The sequence below is a fragment of the Crocodylus porosus genome, unplaced genomic scaffold (genome assembly GCF_001723895.1).
Source record: "Crocodylus porosus isolate Cpor-Errol unplaced genomic scaffold, CroPor_comp1, whole genome shotgun sequence".
Taxonomy (NCBI): domain Eukaryota; kingdom Metazoa; phylum Chordata; order Crocodylia; family Crocodylidae; genus Crocodylus; species Crocodylus porosus.
The window spans coordinates 206,851,055-206,873,823 of record NW_017728886.1 but is presented as its reverse complement, the minus strand read 5'-3'; the positions used below and the strand labels follow the sequence as shown (position 1 = coordinate 206,873,823).

Sequence of the window (22,769 nt, the reverse complement as noted above, 5' to 3'; positions counted from 1 at the left end):
AATGCAATTCTTTTAGGAAATGCCAGCAATTCAGCATTAGTTTCCTTGAAAGACTATTTTTTAAGTACTGCCTGAATGAAGAAGCTGTACTGCAAGATGACTAAGGATATTGTAGGAGAGAGAGAGACACGTTGCATCACAGCATTTTCAAAGAATAATTTGAACATCTGCATTAAAAGCCTCACAGTCAGCACGATATATTTGTTTGCTCAAGAAACCAACTTAGGTTTTGGAACTATCATTCTCATTTTAGCCTCTGGGGACTTTTTTTTAAAGTCCCCAAAGCAGGTAGGAATCCCCTCCCTTTCCCCTCCATAATCAAAGGCACGTCCTCTTCCCCGCCTTCTGCCCACTACCCCTGATTAGTCTTTATCTTTCTTAAAGTGTGGTGCCTGAAAATAGATTCCAAATGATACCTTACCAGTCTTGAGTAAAGCACAGAAATTACATCCCATGTCTGACATACAACACCCCTGTTAATGCAGCTCAGAATGAGATTACCTTTTTTTTGCAACAGTATTGCACTGTTGAGTCATATTCATTTTCTGATCCATTATTACCCTCATATCCTTTTCTGCAGCACTGCTCCCAAACCAGCTATTCCCTGTTAATTAAACATGAATGCTTTATCTGACAAACAAGAGGTCAAAAAAAACAATTGCAACCTGAAGCTTCTGCCAGAAATAAGGCTGTGATGACAAGCACACCAGGTAGTGTCTACCGCATAAAGGTCACTGGCTTTTGAAATAGATTATATATTTTATGTAAGTCAAGTAACAGAATGGTTTGAGTTTAGTGACTTGATGAATTAATTTTAAAGGAAGTGTATCAAGTACTTGCTGAAAGACGTGTATGTGTGTGTGATGGAGGGAGAGAGAGAAATAGTCTCTAGTCTTAAGAGATCCTGGCCAGAAAAAGATGTCCATTTCCAGTTTTTCACTCATTCAGGCTAAAAACTGGTTTAATCTGGGGTTGATTAGTCTGAGATTTGACTTGCATCAATATGCAGTGGGGGGGGGCAACAGGAGACAAGCATTTACATACAAAGCTCAACCAGCAATTGACTCTAATTAGTGGCTGCTGTTTTGAGGCAAAGTGTTAATTCTAATACCCCATAGGTACTTAATCTTTAGGGTGATCATATTATTCTGAAGGAAATCTGGGAGGGTAGGGGGCGCCCTCCCTCTCACACATTCACCCCCACCTGACCTTGCAGCTCCCAGGAGCCCTATGGCAGGGCAGGGTGGGGCAGCGAGGAGGCCTGAGGCTGAACCTAGCTGGGAGCAGTCGCAGTGCCGTGTCCTCTGGACTCTGTCAGCACACACTGCGCAGCCACATGGCACCTCCTCCCCAACACCGGCAGTGACCCAAGGTCACCACATGCAGCCTGGGCCTCAACAGTGGCTGCAGTGGCAGAGCACAAGGCTGCCAGTGGTAGGTGTCCATCTTGGCTTGCTCTGCACTGGTGCGCAAGCCCCAGCCTCCTCCCCTGGCCTGCCCTTCCTTGGCTGATCCTTGCCCCAGGCAGGAGGAGCAGTGCTCAGCCCAGCCTCATAGGATCACTGTAAGGGAACTCTTATTTTGTAAAATACAGCTGTTAACAAGGCCCTGACTTCAAAGGAAAGATTTTTAGTGATATTTGCATCGTTTTTTGTCTATGTCAAGAAACATCAACAGATCATGAAGTTACAATTAGAATTTTACAGTTTTACAATTTAAATCATATTTAAAGAGTCAGTCTCTTTCCACTTATTTGTAAAGCTTCCAGCCAGCTAGTCAGAGAATACTTCCCCCCACCTTTTTACAATTTGTTCCAGTAACAAGCAAAATGTTTTAACTCATTTTAATTAAGTTAGTAAGTTAGAATGAAATCAGTATATCTAATATTTGCAAACTGAATAAGCAGAAGATCCTAACAAAAAATGAACTATTCTAACTCCATACTTCCTACATGGGTGTTTAGTACCACAACCGTTCAAGAAGCTGCTATGTGCAAGGCAGTTTCTGACTAATGTTAGTGCTGATTTCAGTAATATTCTGTTGATACAGTATTAATATAGTGGCATTTGTACCACATCACAGGCAAAATGAAGCTTTAAAGTTGGCATATTCAATCCTAAAATGAACATAGATCATTCTTTCGTAGTGTAGAGGCAGGACCTACCCCATTACAATTAGTTAGAAACCCCTTCCCAAGTCGCACCATTCATACCATTTTGGGTTCTGAGGTAAGTATGGAAGCTGGTAAACCAGAGAAAGCTGGTGAACAAGCAGAAGGAGGCAATGGGGTGAGGGTCTTCTCATTCTTCCTGAGAAGGTAGATAAATGGCTCATTTTCTCAGTGTCTGTACATGCATGCACAGAGCCTGAGAAACAAGCAGAAAGAATTGGAAGTCCTTGCAGTGTCAAGAAATCATGTAATTAGAATAACAGAGAGTTGGTGGGATAGCATGAATGATTGGAGTACTGTCCTGAATGAGTACAAATTGTACAGGAAGGACAGGGAAGTGAGTTACTTTTTATGTGAAAAAGCTGCATGATTGCTAGAGCTCCAATATGAAACTGGAGACAGGTCTGTTGAATGTTTCTGGGTTAGGGTCACAGGGGAGAGCAAAAGAGGATGTTATGGTGCTTGTCTGCTATAGACCACCAAACCAGGAGGGTGGGGTAGATTAGACTTTCTTCAGAAAGCTATTGGAAATTTCCAGATCACAGGCCCTGGTTCTCATGGGAACTTCAATCACCCTGACGTCTGCTGGGAGGGCAATACAGCAGTGCACTGGCAATCCAGGGAGTTTCTGGAGAGTGTTGGGGACAACTTTCTGGTATAAGTGTTGGCCAACTAGGGCCTGTGCTTTTCTTGACCTGCTGCTCACCAACAGGGAAGAATTGGTGGGGAATGTAGAAGTGGATGGCAACTTGGGCAGCAGTGACCACAAGGTGATTGAGTTCAGGATCCTGAGGAAAGGAAGGAAGGAGAGCAGCAGAGTAAGGACCCTAGACTTCAGAAAAGCAGACTTTGACTTGCTCAGAGAACTGATGGGCAGGATCCCCTAAGAAGCCAGTCTGAATGAGAAAGCAGTCCAGGTGAGCTGGTTGTACTTTAAAGTAACCTTACTGAGAGCACAGGAATAAACTATCCTGATGTGCAGGAAGACTAGCAAGTATGTCAGAAGACCAGCTTGGCTTAGCAAGGAACTCTTCAGTGAGCTAAAACATAAAAAGTGGAAACTTGGATAAATGACAAGGGAGGAATAAAAGATAAAATGACTAGGGAGGAATAAAAGAGTATTGCTCAAGCATGCAGGGATGAAATCAAGAAGGCCAGAATGCAGCTGGAAGTTGCAGCTAGCAAGGGACATGAAGGGTAACAAGAAAGGTTTTTACAAGTATGTCAGCAATAAGAGGAAGATCAGGGAAAGTGTGGGTCCCTTACTGAATGGGGGAGGCAACCTAGTGACAGATGATGCAGAAAAGGCTGAACTGCTCAATGCCATTTTCATCTCAGTCTTCATATGTAAGGTCAGCTATCAGGCTACTACATCTGATAGCATAGTTTGGGGAAGAGGAGGGAAGCCAACAGTGGTAAAAGAACAAGTTAAGGACTATATAGAAAAGCTGGATGTGTACAAGTCCATGGGGTTGCATGTGATGCACCCAAGGGTACTGAGGGATTTGGCTGAGGTAACTGCAGAGCTGCTATTATCTTTGAAAACTTGTGGTAATTGGGAGAGATCCCAGATGATTGGAAAAGGGGAATTATAATGCCCAGCTTTAAGAAAGGAAAGAAGGAGGATCCAGGGAACTACAGAATGGTCTGTCCCTGGAAAAATCATGAAGCAGGTCCTCAAATAATCCATTTCTAAGCACATGGAGGAGAAGAAGGTGATTAGGAAAAGTTAACATGGATTCACCAAAAACAAGTCATGCTTGACCAACCTGATTGCCTTCTATGATGAGATGACCGGCCCTATGAATGCGGAAAAGCAGTGGACATGATATATCTTGACTTTAGCTAGGTTTTTGATATAGTCTCCTACAACATTCTTACAGGCAAGCTAAGGAAGTATTGGTTGGAAGAATGAACTGTAAGGTGGATAGAATAGTAATCAATAGTTCAATGTCTAGTTGCCAGCCGGTATCAAGTGGAGTGCTCCAGGGCTTGGTCCTGGGGCCAATTTTGTTCAATATCTTGATCAACAATCTGGAAGATGGAAAGAAATGAACCCTTAGCAAGTCTGCAGATGACACCAAGCTGTGGGAAGTAGTAGGCATGCTGGAGGGTAGAACTAGGATTCAGAGAGATCTTGACAAATTGGAGAATTGGACCAAAAAGAAGTATCATGATATTCAATAGGGATAAGTACAAAGTCCTGCACTTAGGATGGAACATTCCCATGCACTGGTACAGGATGGGAACTGATTGGCTAAGCAGTAACTCTGCAGAAAAGGATCTGGGGGTTATAGCGGAGAATAAACTGAATGTGAGTCAACAATATGCCCAAGTTTGAAAGAAAGCTAACAGTATATTGGACTGCCTTAGAAGCATTGCCAGCAGATGGAGGGAAGTGATTATTCCCCTCTATTCTGCACTGGTGAGGCCACATATGGAGTACTGTGTTCAGGTTTGGGCCTCCCACTACGTGGGTGTGGACAAATTGCCCCCCACCCCACTATGTGGACATGGACAAATTAGTCAGAGTCCAGCAGGTGGGGAAAAATGGTTGAGGGCTGAGGCACATGACTTTTGAGAACTGAGAGATCTGGGCTCATTTAATCTAAAAAAAAGACTAAGTAGGGATTTAATAGCAGCTTTGTACTACCTGAAGGGTAGAAACAGATAGGATGAAGCTAAACTGTTCTCAGTGGTGGCAGGTAACAGAACAAGGAGCAGTGGTCTCATGTTGCATCAAAGGAAGTTTTGATATTAGGAAAAACTTTTTCACTAGGATGATAGTAAAGTACTGGAATAGGTTACCCAGAGAGGTTGTTGAATCTCCATCCTGGGAGGTTTTTAAGACCTGGGCAGACAAAGTCTTGGCTGGGATGATCTAGTTGGGGATGATCCTGCTTTGATCAGGAGGTTGGACTAGAAGACCTCCTGAGTCCCTTCCAACCCTAATCTTCTATTATTCTATGATACTATGCCTATATGTGACTGATATACATTAGAACAGTCTTTGGGCTAAGCTTGTGAACTGTATTTAATTCCAGCAGGGGTGTGCATGTGTGTATGTTCAGTGGGAGATCCAGAGGGGTGAGGTGATGCAGGTACATCCCACTGCTGTCCCCAGCTGACCTGGGCACAGAGGGAGCTCCAGAGCTGTTCCTGCCCCACTCTAATTGCAGGCTGCAGGGAGCCGCTGGACCAGGTGCCAGTCTCAGCAGGGGATAGTGGTGGCACCAGGTGCGTTTCCTCTTCCTGCTCTGTGCCTTTCTGCTCACCTTCCCATGTACCTCCCGCTGACCAGGAGCAGGTGCTGAAAGTAGTTGATAGCCTGTGTTCTAGCCCTCATTTTCCACATGTTACTACCCTAAATATATTATTCTGCTTAAATTTTTGTCTCCCCTCTTCCTTTCCTATGAATGTTATTAACTTCTTAGATGTCTCCTAAAATGAAATAATTTCAAATACTTTCTTTTTAATATTTATTGCTTCTAGATTATTGGACTCAGTATTATCTAGACCAGAATATCATCTATGATGTATGTTACTGGAAGCTGTAACACAGCAGCACTCTGTGCTAAACTCAGACATTGTTTGTAAAAATCATTTTTATGTTATGGTTGTTTGTACTTTAGCAATGAACTTTCATAGTAAATAGCTACAAGACTGAATTATTGACACAGTTCAGCAGCTACTATAAATTAATCTCCACAGATGTTTATTGCTTGGCATTTTATTGAGCAGCTGAGGTTACCCTTGCAATATATATTATGATAATCAGCATGTAAAACATATTTATTCATACCACTGGGATCATCTGATGATAATATCTCAGTAATTGCATCATCATAAACATTCTTGGTAAATGCATCATTTTCTATATTATAATCCCTTAAAATATTTATAGCTGCTGCTCTGATAGACAGAATAATTCTTGCCCTTTAGAACATCCCTATACACTTTCATACAGAATGGTGAGTATCTGGCATTTAAGGCTCTTGGGTTAATAAAACAGAAATTATGAGCAGCAGCTGGTATGGAAATGTATGTTGTAAAAAAAAGCAGCCATTTTCTCTTCTGGGTCCTCAGAAGTATTTGTTGAAGCTATATGCCATCTTCTGTGACACAACAGTCCAGCTGTAAAAAAGAAATCAGTTTCCCTTATATTGCAAAGACTGGCTGAAAAGCTTCAGCCCCACTGGCCCTCTGTGTATCATTATGGTAAGTAATCCTTGGGCTGCTTCTGTACAGAGGTGGATTTTACCCTGGTTGCATATCTTTAAATGACATATCTTGAATCAGAGGATGGCAGGAGAATATATAAAGCCTGACCCTCATTATTTCTGCACCCAAAACTCACAGGGAAGCCATATAGTGGGCCTAGGGACAGAATAAATATACTAGGGACAGCAATAACATGTCCAGGGACAGCTGGAGTAGTAAGTAAGACATTTCTTAAATCTAAGCTATTTTCTGACTCTTAAGAGGCTCAGTTGCTTCTCAGTTGGAGGAGTATGTATTTGGGCTGGTTAGTGTTGATGACATTAGAAGTTTGGTTGACAAAGGTAGCTCTGTTGCCATTAGAGATGATGAAGAATGGTTTATCTGACTTGCAAATATTTTTCAAAACATTTTTCTGATCTGCTTCATGTGAGAAACAAGATTTGTTGACATCTTCCCTGAGAAATGAGAGAGAAAATAGCCAACAATCCAATTGTAAAGTCACCCACGTGGAATGTAGAAGACTCAGGTTTAAGTTTCTGCTTCAAATCAGGGACTTGACCTTGGGTGTTCTCTATCCTACATTACTATTGTAACCATCAGCCAGAAATTCTGGAAAAGACTTTCTCAAATTGTCCATTGAAGTTGTTTTACTTTGTATAAATAATTAAGTATTCAGAGAGAGAAAGTGTGGGACCCTCTAACTCTAGCCTGATATAGTCTGTATGTTGAAGAACCCATTTTGTCAAAAAAAAAAAAATCCTGGCCAGCTCCAGTTAGTGTACACCCTCAGTCTTGTAATGTACTTAGTTTAGCATAACATTCCAATTACAAAATGAGCACTTACAAAATCAGTGCAGAATATATAAAATGGATTAAAAGCTGGCCAGCTGATATATCTCAGTAATTGTAATTATGGAATCAACGTTCTGGAGATACTATCTGCTGTGGTCTGCCAAAAGGATGTGTTCTTGACCATTTTTTCCCCATTATTCTTATCAGTGATCTGGAAACCTAAAATCATTGCTGACACAGTTTGAAGATGTCCCAAGAGCTGGTAGATGGTAAGTAATGAGAAGGACAGGTCAGTTTAATAGAATGATCTGAATTGCCTGGTAAACTGGGTTCACTTTCATTTTAATGCAGATAAATAAAGGTTAAACCTAAAAACAAAGTAGGTAAGTCACAGGCATAGGATGAAGGATTCTGTTTTGGAAAATAATGATTCAGGACAGGACTTGACCTGTTCACGAGCTCACAGAATGATATAGTGGCTAGGAAAACAACTCTAATCTTTGGATGTACAAGCAGGGGAATATCAAGCATTACCCAAGGATATCGTAGTAGCGATATATTGTGTCCATTTCTGCTGTCTGCCCCTTAAAATGAAGTTGGTTAACTGCAAATGGTTCAGAAAAAAAGGTATGCACATTATTGGAAATCTGGGAAACCTGCCTCAATGTGAGAGAGTAAAGAATCTCCATCTAGTTGGCTTATCCAAAGACAGACAAAAAGGTGATTTGATTATAGTATAAAAATATCTATGCAGAGAAATTTCTGATTATTGAGGGTTTAATTTAGCAGGCAAAAGTATGATGGTACCTACCACCTGGAAGCTGAAGCTAGACACATGTAAACTAGTAATAAGTCACACATTTTAAAGAGTGAAAGTAATTAACTATTGGAGTAAATTATCCATGGATGTGATAGATCTTCCATCACTTGAAGTTTTAAAATAAGGACTGCAGCCAGGCTCACAATGCAAATTCTGGTGGAATGGCTATACTGGTTAAGTGTGTGAAAAAATCACACCCTTTACCCCACGTAGATAAGCCAGCAAAACCTCTGGTGTATATATGTAGCTTTGCCAACAGAATAATGCTTTGAGGAGGTGTTGCAGCTAGCCTGAAAGAAAAAAGCCAGCTGTTGACCCACACTGCTTTTCCACTGGGAGGCTCTGCTTTGCAGCAAAGGCCTTATAGAGGACACAAGCCCAAATGTCTTTCTGTATTCTCAAATGGAAGTTATGGGCTGATGTAAGGGTCAGCCAAAAGAATCTATGTTTTTTTTCCTCCAGAAGTCCATGCTACAGTATCATAATGATATCCACTGGCTCTAAAACCTAGGAATGTGTTTTTCCAGACTGCTTTACTCATACAATGTCATCCATTGTATTGTAGCAACTATTTAAAAAGAGCTGTCACAGAGATGTCTCATCTGTAGACAAGTGTAGCAATTTTAGACAATTTATGTTTTCAAAATTATGATTTAGTGATGAAGGGAGAGAAGATGCAGCCCTCTGTGAATGGGAATGAAGTACTGAAAGAAATTTGTCAGGCTGTTCTCTTCCCTTTGCCTATCCATAGTGAACCTGTGGGCTACATCATGCAGGTAGGGTTGATATACTGGCTGGTGTGATCTTTCAGATGTGATATAAAATGAACATCTTGAAATCTTGGGGTCACTGAAGAGTCAGGTATGGCAATTTCCTCCAAGATGTATTTGTCTGCCTCACTGCCCCAGTCAAAATCCAGTCTGGGAAATCCAATCTACTGCCAGATTTCCAGACCTATAAATAGTTCCTTGAGTCAGATGATGAAGTCCTATGCACCAGATGAGGGCTGTGGACTGACCCTACACACCAGATTTTACCTGCAGATCAACCCCATGCACCAAATTCAGTGCCATGGACTGTCCCTGTGCCAGTCAACCAGTCCTTGAGTAACCATCACTGCTAAACACACACCACCAAATATATATATGCCACCAAAAATGTATTTTGGTGACAGAAAAGGGGAAGGGAACCTTATATTTATTTATAGGGCAAATCTTGTTCCTAATGCACTAGAAAGTTCTACTGAGACCAGGAAAAGAAAATTCACCTTTCCCTATAGGCTGTAGAACATGATCACTGACTGGCAGACCACAATGACAGGTGCAGATGGCAGCCCTAGCTGAACCCTAAGCCATAAATAATTTGTGCTTTAAGTGACCTAGGATCAATAATCATTAAGTTTGCATTCAAGTCATAAGCAGTAGCCTAGAAAGGAAGAAGAATGTGCTTCTTAAGGCCACTAACATTAAGCTAAGGCCAAGAGTAAATAAGTGCTTTGTGGAAAACAATAGCAGCTAAAAGTAACAACTGATGTTTTGTCTTTTGATAAAAGGAATTGAATTATATGTAGTTAGCTAGAATCCCATTGAAACAATGTCTTGGCTACCATGTTCTTAGCCTTGCCCATTTACAGTCAACTTGTGCTAAGTTGTGGCAGTGTGGCTAAAACAGAAGGTCCAAATGTCTGTTTCAGAATGAAGCATTACAGACATTACAACTAGTGTGATCAGTAAAGTCAAAGAAATGGAATATGGCAAAACAGTATTCCCAGATGGGGAAGGAAAGAGATACGGGGTCCTCTCTCCCAGAATTGTAGTTTTCACAAGGACATACATAGACCTTAGCTAATTGGCATCCTCCAAGTCCATAAAAATGTTCCTGGAGTGTAAGCAGTAATAAGCTCAGATATAGACCTGTCTTTTGCCTCTTTATCTGACTTTGGTGGTAGTAATAAACTTCACCTGCTAAGAGAGAGTGGGGAATCACTGGGAAGTATAATTGCATCTTGATTTGGGGTACAGAAGAGGTAATCATTAAGGAAATCATAACTGTCCCTTAACTTGGTGTCTAAGCTTGCAAAAGAAGTCCTGATCGAAGATAGGACAAAGCTATAGTCTTGTCTCTTCAAAGACCAAATGGTCCTGGGTTTTTGGTAAAATCCCTGGCAGTACAATACTGAAGTAGCTCCCATCATCCACCATGACATTTTTTCATTAGCTGGTTTTTCATATAGAAGCCCACACTTTGTAATTCCAAGTGATTCCCAGTACTTTGGGATATAATAATTGAATTGTATGTAGTTAGCCAGAATGAATGTAATCAGATTATGTGGCCCGCATGAAGTGATACCTTGTATTGTGTTGTGTTGTAGCCATCAAATCCTGTCTGAGGGAGACAGTTCCATTTGCATTATTTTGAGTTTGGGATTGTCTGCTTATTTTTAAGGTATTACTTCTATGTCTGCATCTAGCTATACTGCACTGTTATATGAATTCAGTAAACTCTAACTGATATCTAATAAGAGTTGTTTTTCTTTCAGTATATGTGTGTGTGAGCCTGGATGACAGCATCCTTGGCTTTCCTAGAGCAAGACCTGATAAACAGGGTTAATCTTTAGAATGCATTTTGCTGAGGGCTCAGAAACCTAAGGCTCGTTCTATACAATACTTAAATCCCTTAATTCAACCAGTGGAGCTACAACGTTCCCGGCCAGTAAAGCTGATATTTTATATTAATTCAGGATACATGTTCATTCATCCTTTCTTTCAGCTTTGTTGCTGCAAGAGGTTTTGCCAGAAAACTCTCACATTCACACTTTAATAGAATATTAGGCCAAAATCTACACATGATACCAAACGGCTGGGAATACTGACTGCGGTTTGCAGCAGCTCAAATAGGAGTGGCACACATTTGGGCTGGGGATTGCCTCAGCACACATGCCCAGACATGCTACTTGGGGCAAGTTGTGCCACTTAGGGCAAAATAACCTTGCCCAGCTCCTCCCCGATCTGCAGCCAGGGGGAGCTAGAGCCTGGGGCTAGCTCCAGCAGTATAGAAAGCTGCCCTGGCAAGCAGCTCAGAGCTACTTGCCCTCAGGAGCTTCTGAGACCCGGCCATTTGGTATCTGGGGACACTGCCCCTTGTGCCAGCTGGACTGCTGTAGCAGCCCTGACCTGGAGTGGTCCCTGCACCCTCTAGCCACTGCAGCAGTCTGGCAGTGGAGGCTGCTGCCTGCCTGTGACCTGCTGCCACCTGCATCAGCAACTGCCTCTTTGGACCTGCGGCCCCATGGCTGCACCCTGTCAGACCCCTGCTCTGCCATCTGGACAGCTTTTACCCAGAAGATGTGCTCCTTGTGGTGGCCCACTTTGAGCTGTTAAAGCATATCCTCTTGGCCCCAAATGGCCAAGAAGTCAGCCACTTTGTCTGCCCACAAGCTGGGTCCCCAGTGCTGGCCCTGGATAGGCTCCTCTACATGGATCTTGCCACTTGTCTCCCTAGTAGAGATCCTGGTGTTCCCTGCTTACAAATTGCAAATACTGTGATAAGAAACCCAAATTCTCTCATTAAAATAGTGTTCTTCCGCTGTTTAAATGAAGAGAGAGATCAGCTGGGCAATGTTTTATTGATATACTTACAAATGTAAAGCAATTTGGAGGGAGGGAGGGATGGTTGGGGGAGTTTGTGGGTGGATGTAAGGTTTATGGGGGTGTTTGAGGTTTGTGGCTGTTTATGTGGGTGAGGGGTTTGTGGGGGTGGCTTGGGGATGTGTGTGGATTGTGTTCAAGTGGGGTTCATCCCCTTCCCCCCACACACACACACAGGGAGCAGCCCCTCTACACAGTTCATGAACTGCCCCATCCCACAGAGCACACGGGCCCCCCCACAAGGCCCACATGCCTCACCGCAGAGCCCCCCCACAACAGGGCCCACAGCTTACCCCTGCAGCAGCAGCGGCCATGGGGCACTCAGGGCCTGCTGCAGTCTGAGTCAACAGTGGTGCAGCTTGGCCCCAGTTGCCTCAGAGCCACTCGTCACAGGACCAACCCAGCTTGGTGCTGCCTAACACAGGGCTGTGCAGCTTCAAGTAGCACTGGGGCTGCTCAGGCTGTCACCCAGGGGCCAGCCCAGTTTGCAGGGATCACGTGTCATGCTAGGAACACCAGCACCAGCCATGGGGGCACTCAGGTCCTCCTGGCATAGCACCCCCACACAGCATGTGGCAGCACAGCTCAACCCAGGCCACCAGGTCCCCGGCACTGCCCGTGCCACATTGCATGGCTCCGGCCTGGCTTGGTGCAGTGCTGTGCACCTTTGGGCAGCTCTGGGCCACTCAGATTGTCACCTGGGGTCCTGTACCACTCTCAGGGACTGCCTTGCTGGCTGGGGGCTGGGTCCTGTGTGCACAGAAGTAGCTCAGTCTGACAGGTGGGGGAGCTGTGCCAGGAGGGCCCCAACTGCCCCAATGGCCACTGCAGCTATGGGTGAGCTATGGGCTGTGGGGGGGGGGCTGAGGTCCTGTGGGGCACAGGTGGGGGACCCACCCCTCCCAAGATGCCCCCTATGGTCCCCCACACCCCCACACCCTCCCTCCTCCAGGCCCTCTACCCCTGCTCACTGGGAACAGAGCCCAAGTCCAGGTCACACGTGCTGCAGTATGCTGCAGCTTTGGGGCAAGGGGCAGGCATACAATGCTCTGGCCGGCTACCAAAGCTTCTCTTTGGAGGACCCGAGCCTCTGGTTGCCTCAGGGCCCTGCTTTTTTCTGCAGGTAATTTTTTGATAACTGGATAGCCAGGTATCAAATTTTGAGTCAAGCCCAGAATGCCTCTTGCCATGTCTAAAACTACTTTGAGACATAGCAAGAGGCACGTGTGGGCTCGTCTGGATGCACCCAGTGAAACTAAAACCTGGAGATTTTTGGTTAGGCTCGGAGTCAGACCAATCACTCATTTGGGGCCAGGAAGGAATTTTTTCCCCACGGTCAGACTTGTACGGTCTGTGAAGATTTTTGCTATCCACTAACATGGGTGGTATGGCCCTCTTCCTTGGGACACTTGAGAGTATTTTAACAACTTATGCAGTGGCAAGACATTGATTGCCATTGTTTCCCTGCTTTGCTATGGCAAAGCACCTGAGGACACAATGCCTTGTAGTTGTGTGACAGTGTTGATTGTGTAATATTAGTTATAGGTTAAACAAGGATTTGTATGGAATGGTTTAGATAAGGATGATCCTCCCTCAGGCAGGGGGTTGGACTAGATGACCTCTAGAGGTCACTTTCAGACCTACTTTTCTATGATTCAGAGGTCTTTGCTCCCAGACAACCTGTGCAGCTCATCACTAACATCCAGGATATAATTATATAATAGGTAATAAAATATGTACTGCAAGTAATGAATATTTGACTATAAACGCTGCAATATTTTTGGAAAAATATAGGCTACTTATTTGAAGCAATGGTGTACAGTAATTCTGCTGCAGTACATGCATAAGAAATGATGGGTGATCCGATTAGATGAAAGCTTTAGTGAAATGGACTGGTGTTTGGAATATGCTTTTATCAGAATGATCTTGCTGTCTGAAATATGGTGACTAATAACCAGTGAACAGGTTATAAAAGCATCTATGCATGTAAAAAGATAAGGACATTATCTACATTTACCTACTCTGATCCCAGTTGGCTGCAAAGAGCAGAAGAATCTTTCTGCCACAATGATCACGATTTTCCAGTACTCCGGGGAACCCATCAATCAGAGCTCTTTTGATCCCTGGATCATCAGCCTTGAAGTTTTTGAACATATCCAGGTTTAACTGGCGATACTGGAAATACTGGGCCAGCAGTCTGAAGGCCTCTGTTTGGTGAAACTTCCTGGCTCGGAGAAATCTCAAGATGAAGGCATCATCTGTACGTAAAAACCCAATGTCAGGCCTGGTGATGATCATATCCCTGACTTGTTGGATATCCTGATGCAAAATGTCTGGGTTTTCATTCAGTTCCAGTCGGGCTTTCTCTATAGTCTCTGGACTAAGTCCAGCTTGTAAATGGGTCATCTCTGCAAAAATTTATTTTCAAAATCCTTATCTTAAGATAATTTAGGAAGAGAAATGCTGATCCCATTCAACTGATGGTCTGCTGAAAGTGTGATCCATTCAAAACCTTTTTGTATTTAGGCAGATATTTGAAAAGTAAAATGGGAAGGTTTTTTCATATCCTTGCAGGAAGCATAACATTCAGTTCATAGGTACTGTAATCCAAAGGAAAGTGAAGCTTATTCCACTGCTTACTAAAAAACAAAACAAAACAAAATTAAGAACATGGAGAAAGGAAATGTGTTTCTGAGCTTGTACATAATAACTACACCCTCTTGTGTATATCAAATATTAAGAGGTTAGTAAGCAAATAGCATAATGTTTTTGACATCTCGAACATCAAATAAAAGGGTGTCAGAAAGCATTCAGAAATTATAATGATTTTGAGCATTTAGCAGCAGTAATGTTTTACTGGATTAATACTAAATTATTCTTTATTTATTGAGTCTGCAAAAACTAATGTGGAAAGCCAGCATCCCAGTGGATCCTGTTATGCCATTCCTATGACACAAGCACCTTTTATGGCTGCCCTGACCAAGCAACAGTAAGAAAAAAGTGTGATATTTTTACTCATGATGAGAGAAAATGTGTTCTGTTCTGATAAGCACTGCTAATAAAAAGGACATTTTTAGTCCCCTAAATATACAGATTTAGATTTTTCATGATGAGCCTATCAATTTTTAAAAGTTGCTGTTATTGTTAGTTGTTATTATATTATTATATAAATGTTCTCTTTATATGTGACAAAGTATATAGAGAGAAGTGTGATAAAATAAAAAAATATGACTTTTACGTAGCATCATTTTGGAGTTGGTGATGTCTCCTAGAAAATATTTTCCACTTAGGAGTTTTTTCCATTTTGTTTTAAAGTTTACCCTCATTTTTTCCTGAGGTAACATTATGCCTAAGCCTGTAATACAAAGGCTTTATTTCACTGTGTTTTTAATCTCAGGCTAATTTATGTGTATTGCCTATCCTGCCAGAAAAACGCCCAGCATTTTTGGCCAAATTCTTGTCAATCTCTAAAAGGATTTTTTGCAGCTTTTTTGGCACATAAATCACTTAAGCTGATTCTAATTCACCCTGCGTAATGGCACTGAGACATCTACCTTCACTCGTGAACAGCTGGAGTCCTAAATCCAGCTGGGAAATATGTACATTTTCTATGACCCTACAAAACTTTCCTCCCAGAAAAACCACAACCAGCACATTTTTGAAGCAAAGAGGAAGGTATCCAGTCAGGCTCTTAGCGCAACAGACTACCGGTTAGATCACTTGCCCAGCAAGTGCTTTCCCCACCAATACTGTTCAATGCCAAATGCAGAAACAGAACTCATCTCTCTCCTGCCCAAGTTAGTGCCTTTCTCACATGGCCACAAAGTTACAGTTATTCATTTGTTCTCTTCCTGTCCCCACAGTTTTTACTTTCCTATGTGGTGGGAGGGAGGAGGGCAGTGTTGCCCCCTGCCTGGGATCTCTTGAGTGTATATTAACAATCTTTTACAGAAGCAAGGTGTTGGCTGTCATGAGTCCCCTACTTTATCTGTGTCGAGTTAGGGTGTAATGTCTTGTGTTGTGTCAAGGTTGATGGTCGTTTTACGAGAAACTTGGATTATGGTTTTGTACAGAATGGTTTGGATAGGGATGATCTTGCCTCAGGCAGGGGGTTGGAGTAGATGACATCTGGAGGTCCTTTCCAACCTGACTTCTACTTCTCTACTATTCTATGACTCCCTTCTTTCTTGGTTGTTCAGAGGCCCAGCTTCAGCAGAAGGGATGGAGGGATGGAACTATGTAGCCCATGGCCTAACTGGTTAGGGGACATTGGAGGGATTGGTAGACATTGCTTAAGCTTCATCTGATTGAGGGGGATGTAGAAGTAGGCTCCTGCATCTTGTGCAAATTGCCTAAGCACTAGGCTAGCGGGCTAAAAAGTGGGACAGCTCTTTGTTTAGAATACTCCCTCAGAGTGAGATATATATGGTGTATCCATATTCATGGCCCCCCAGTGTAAATCTAGAAGAGTCAATGAATTAGGATTAATTTCTGGGGCCACATTAAGCTGCCCATTGAGAGAGTATGTATCTATGTAACTATGCATTTCCCTGGTGGATTTGAACTACACTCATGAGGTAAGATGTATACTATTTATTCCATATGTGGCAAAGATTTAAAGGTAGATTGGGAATTGGCCCTTTATCATGAGGAATACTAGCTGATCTCAACCTCAGGCAGAAGCTATACTGTGGAACAGGTCTAATTACCTTGCTGTAAACATTACAGGTATTTTGTCTCCATTCAGTTTTTACAGCCAGGTACCTCATAGGCATTCATTATCCTGCTGTATATAAACCATCTTCTGAGCAGTGAAGACATATCCAGAGGCATCATTCACTGGCAGCTGTTGAACAGCATCCCTAACAGAATGTAATGCTCAGCAAAGATTCCAGTCCTGTATCTATTGATATTTCTCCATCATTATTATTCTTGGTGAGCACATTGTATCTCCACTCTCCTTAACTTCCTGGTCTCTTGTCACCTTAGCTTTTTAAGGGTGTTTTTGGTAGTAGTTCTTATCTTCCAAAGGAAAACTGTAACCATTCTGTTTAACTCAATTGTCTCAATTGTCTTGAAGCTCAAAACATGAGAAAGTTTCACTGTGAATAAATTGTGAAATGTGTTTGATAATTCAAACACTTTAAGTTTGATATTCTAGATCAGTGGTTCTCAACTTCTTTAGATTTGAGGCACCCCTTAGAAAATGCCAGCTTAGTTTTCTCTTGTTCTTTGACCACAGAAAAATAATAAAGCAAGACTTGTGTTGAAAAGAAATCTGAAAGACCACAACAGGTCAGAATGTTTTGACACTATGGGTTCTTATTTGAAGTCTCATGGTTTATCTTGTAACTCATGTTAGCATAGCTAATGGTGCTAATGTTGCATGGAACACTGTGGCGCATTTGAAACAATATCAGCGAGCCCTGGTTGCAAATCACTGGTCTACATGTTTGAATATATGTTTTATGCTAAATTCTTATTTTCAAATTTTTACCTTTTTTTTAACTATAACTTTTGCATGTTTTCATCCTTTCTTTTTTCTTTGCCTTAACATTTTTTGATAAAAGTTTGCAGGAAAAGCATCTGGCTATTATAGGCATGACAAAAGATGCTATAGGATCATTTGATCAGTTTCAGTGATGGAAATCAGGAGATACCTCTACTGAAGTCAACAAAGTTACACCTATGTAAAGCAGGACCAGAACCAGGGCCAATTTTTTCAGGCTTTAGAAGTGTTCAGGGTCTTTTTTTATGTTGTATATCTCAAAAGGAACTTTGTTTATATTTATTTATTTATTTATTTATATCCGCTAGTGATGGATGTTCTTTGTTTTATTTGAAGAAAGTTTCTTGAAGAATAATGAAGGCTTAGATAATTAAAATATTGTTTTGGCTTCATTAATACCATTGATTTCTGGCTGCCATATCAGACCCTTGGGACAGTAGTAACAAGTTTGACCTCACATCCAAGGCTGCTGCAAGTTTTGTTAGCAGTACTGTAGCGAGGGCAGGGAGAATAGGGTGACTGCCCTGGGCACTGAAGCAAAGGGGCGCCAATAGGCACTGCCCAGCCAGGGTGGGGTGCAGGACGAAGCTGTGAGTGGTTTGTTTGGAGGGGCATGGGGATAGTGGGGAGGGTGGTTCCTGCTGCTGTGTGCACACCCCGGCAAGCATGGGGGGTGAGGGGTCATGTGCCTCTGGATATTTGCATGGGGCACGGATGGGCTGTCACTGTGGGCTTTGCTCCAGGCACCAAACTTTTTTGCTATGTCATTTTTTATTAGTGATCAGGAGCTTGTGGAGCACAGAGGACATGTGGGATCACCATTTTTTCAGCTGCATCTTACTAGCCCCTCATTCCTATACTGTAATTGCAGGTCTCAGTACCAAAATTTGAATGTAGTGGAATCAACTGTCCTTTGCACTGTGATAGGTTAAAAACAGATTTCAGATTTCTCCCAGGACAAAGCTTTTTGTTCTGAATTAGCCCCATGTTATAAATACCTGTGAAGTACTGAGATAATACTGTCCTCTCCCCCAAAAAATCTGAGCTAATTGAAGTTACTTGCCACTCAAGCTGCATGTGTGCATGACTGTCCCAAGATTGGTTTAATGTGAATCAAAGCCTGGGGCAATCACAGACTCATAGAGAAGTAGGGCTGGAAGGGACCTCCAAAGGTCTTCTAGTCCAAACCCCTGCCTGAGGCTGGATTATTCCTATCTATTAGGGCTCTGTGAAGTCAGTTCAATTTGGAGGAGATTGGACCCAATTTGGTGGCCAAATCTGAATTGAATTGGGAGACCAATTAAAAGGTCTGAATCAAATCGGAAGCCTCTGAATCGATTCGGAAAAGATTCAGTGCCACTTTGGAGATTCAGCCATAGACTAAACAGGCAGAAGTCCTCACCATGCTGGACACAGCCTCCAGCTGGTAAGTCTGATTGTGGTGGGTGGAGGGGGGAGGTAAGGGATGTGGAGGGAGCAGATCAATGCCCCCACAGCAAGGGAGGGATTGGGGCTGGGGCTGGGACAAGCTGCCCAGCCGGGGTGGAGGGGTGTGGGATGCGGGTGCTGCCGCAACTTGCCCAGCCAGGGCAGGGGAGGCGCAGGATGTAAGCGCAGCATGCTGGGAGCAGGGGCTATGCCCTGCTGCCACTTGGCCCCCTTCCACCCAGAATGAGCCACACCTGCATCATGCCCCCCACCTCTGGCTCCGTGAGTGGCAGCAGGGTATAGCCCCAGCTCTTAGTACTGCTGTGCCTGCATCCCCCCCCCCACTCCCCTCACCGAATCCCATGCCCCTCCCCCACACCCCCAGCTGGACAACTGGTCCCAGCCTCAGCTCCAATCCCTCCCTTGTTGTGGGGGTGTTGATCTGCCCCCCCAAGTCCCTTCCCTTCACCCTCCACCCACCACAACAGACTTACCAGCTGGAGGCAGCTGTGTCCAGTGTGGTAAGGACTGCTACCTGTTTAATCTATGGTGAAATCTCTGAAGTGGTGCCAAATCTTCAGATCTGATTTGGCTGATTTGAACTGGGACAGTGATTAAAATCGCTGTGCCTCCAAATCAGCCAAATCTGAATCCAAACAGAATACTTGCCACTTCTCACAGGCCTACTATCCATACCATACTATACAAATTCATTGTCTAACTTCTTAGCAAAACTACATGATCAGCCTGACACAAGACATAACACCCTAATCTGCCACAGGTAAAAGAGGGGGACCATGACAACCAACATCACACTGCTGTAAAGTTTGTTAATATATGCTTAGGAGATCCCAGGAAGATCATCAAACCTGAGATAAACTCCATGGCTGTTTTTAGTCTTTATGTAAACTAAGTGAGGGGGAACTCCACCAATATCAGCTGAGAATCTGAGTCTTATTTCATAATTAAAATCTCAAATGAAATGTGGTATTAACATAATTCTATTGCACTTAATTAAGTTTTTAATTACAATAGTCACTATACGACTGATTAGTGGCACTTATCTTATTTAAAAGTGACACCACCAGTGTTGGGAATGTAGTGTACAAACTGGTACACTTTCCAGTCTATTGCAGCAGTATCTCAAAATCAAAACAAATGTGCTGTATTAATCCTGCTCTGAAGACTGCTCAGCTAAAATGAAGGTGCAAGAAGGGAACTGTAGCTGCTCTGTCTTCTTCAGTGATCTGGAAGATGGGATATAGGGCACCCTCAGCAAGTTAGCAGATGTTACCAAGGTGGGGGAGTAGTAGATACACTTGAGGGTAGAGAAAAGATTCAGAGAGACCTAGACAAATTGGAGGACTGAACCAAAAAAATCTCACACAGTTCAATAAGGACAAGTGCAAAGTACTGTACTTAGGATGGAACAGTCCCATGCACTGGTACAAGCTGGGGACCAACTGGCTAAGCAGCAGCTCTGCAGAAAGGACCAGTGGGCAATAAGCTACGAAGGCTAACAGCATACTGGAATGCATTAGTAGGAGTGTTGCCGGCAGATCAAGGGAAGTGATTGTTCCCTTCTATTCGGCATAGGTAAGGCCACACTTGGAGTATTGTATCCAGTTTTGGGCCCCCCACTACAGAAAGGACATGGACAAATTGGAGAGAGTCCAGCAGAGGTCAACAAAAAATGGTTAGAGGGCCAGGGTACATGACTTCTGAGAAGAGGCTGAGGGAACTGGACTTATTTAGTCTGGAGAAGAGACGATAAAAGGGAGAATTAATAGCAACATTCAACTATCTGAAGAATTGTTCCAAAGAGGACAGAGCAATATATTTGGAGATGGTCCGGCTTTGAGCAGGGGTTTGAACTAGATTACCTCCTGATTTTCAACAATAATTTTCTATGATTATATGATTCCCTCAAGTAAATTAGAACAACAGTGTTGGGTCTGTTCTCAGTTATGACACTTAGCTATGATCTCTGAGAAAGTATACACCAACTGATAATTTATGGAGTGGGATTGCATTTTGCCTTGCTCTGTCCTTATCTGACCATCATCTTTATTACATCCTTTATTACAACCTGCTGGCAACAAGTATCACAGCTAAGTAGGAACAAGTTCTAGGCAGGACAACTGCAGCAGTATTCTGACCCCTCAACAGAACAGGATTCAAACTAAAGAAGAATCTGGCCCATTGATTTAGTGTTTGAACCATGTCATTCTTCCAGATTCTTACAGTATGGGTGAAGAGTTTTTGTTGTTGTTGTCATTTACAGATTGTTTAACAAGATTTCCATGCAGCCATTTGCACAAATGATGCCACTTTGTGGTCTTATGATTTATCACTGTAAGTACCTGCTCTGAATAGAAATAGCAGCCATAATGCACTAAACAGTTTCGAACAGAGAGAGCTGCAGTCCCTACTCAACTGTGATGGCTGTTGCCAGAAAGCAATTTGGGAATGTCTGAAGTAATTAAAACGATTTATTTTCAAATACATTTCACAGTTTATTTTTTATTGAAATGAGTCTCTTACCCTGTGGAACATAGTGATCACTGAGCTGAACAAAGTTTTCTCTGAAATACAGTATTGACACCAGCGAGATATACAGATATACTACAAAATAATCCATAATGCATGTAAACAATGCAGTAGCTGTCAGAATCAAATGAGAAATCATGGGAATAGATCCTCAGCTGTTGAAGTTTTCTGTAGCTCCATTGAATTCAAGGGAATTACACTAACTGAGGATTTAACATCCACATGGTTCTTACAATGGTAACCTATTTTCTGCCAGAGAGCTACCCAATTTAATTGTCACTGCAGTTCCTTAAATGGTACTGATCTCTTAAAATCCCTCAATGCATAACAGACGCACATGCCCATTATCACACCCACGCATTGGCATTTCCCCTCCTCCACTTGTTTTGTCTGACATATATGAAAAGCTCCAGATTTAAAGCTAACTTTGCATCTCTATTCCTTCATATAGGACTGCTGACATTTTTTCCTCTTTAATATTGCTACTTTGTGATGGCACAACAGAAGCTTTGTTATAGTCTCAGCAGCGTTGGTTTTGTTATGACTTCTCATCTCCAAAGGAACTGCTTCCTCTGTTGATGTCCTTTCACAGCCTCCTAAAATAAATAGTTCCTTCAAAAGAACAAACCTCAACTATAAAAAAGATGCAATAATTAACATGATTGAAAACACAAAATATAGGAAAACATATCCTTTATCAAATCTGTCACTTCCGATACCCTTTTAAAAAACTCTGTTTATTAAGTTCACACAAAGTCAGAGGAAGGGCGGAGTCTGGCTTTAGGATGATTTAAATATTGAAAATATTCTGGAATCTCTGTTCAGTAGCCTATGTTTTTGTCTTGTTCAAAGGACAATATGTAACAATATTGCTTACACTTATGAGAATAGTGGTAAATACTCACGTCTATGGTGTTCTCCATTCAAAGTTCTTAAAATATATTACAAAGATTGTGTTTTACAAATTCCATTGAAGTCATATTACCTGGTGCCAGGAAACTGAGACACAGAAGGTTCAAGTGACTTGCCAACAGATCATATTGCAAGTCAATAGCAGTGTTAGAAGTTAGAAGCTTGCTTCCCAGTTACCATAGTACTATCTGCAACTATAACTTGTGACTCAGGATTGGTAAAGTAGTATAACATCTCACTGAAAATCTGGCGAATTTCAGCTTTCTAATGAGATGCACATTTTTTTCACCAGACCTCTTGCTACTATCCAATGAGATATTAATATCACAACATCCACAACCTGAAGTACTGCTCTGACTTAGCCTTTTCCCATCAATTTTTTTTCCAACCTGAGTTTGCCTACCTCTACCTATGAAGCTAGAGACAATACTGTATACGAGCTTGTTGTTGTGAGAGAGTGCTTATGCTAAGCAAGGCCTAGCAGCAAGGACAATGCACTGAAACTCCCAGAATGCTTCAAGGAGGTTGAGAAGTCAGCAATTGACATTCTGGTAATCACCTTCTGACCCTTGGATAAAATTCTGACAGTCTGATAAAAATTGCAAGCAGGAAGTTTCTATCATGAAAACAGGAAACCGCAATGATAAAAAATAACTATATTACACAAGCAAAGTCTGGTACATGTTGTGTAGTTAGGTCATTAAGAATTAACATAAGAAG

General features: G+C 42.4%; 1 protein-coding gene across 1 annotated transcript in view; it reads right to left on the bottom strand.

Annotated features, from left to right (window-relative positions):
• CLVS1 (clavesin 1) overlaps positions 1-22,769 on the bottom strand; it is a 168,119-nt gene that overhangs the window by 139,156 nt on the left and 6,194 nt on the right. The window contains exon 2 of the mRNA XM_019548521.1: positions 13,668-14,289. Within this exon, the coding sequence (XP_019404066.1) occupies positions 13,668-14,056 (389 nt within the window). The 5' untranslated portion in view covers positions 14,057-14,289. The remainder of the gene's footprint in view (positions 1-13,667; positions 14,290-22,769) is intronic.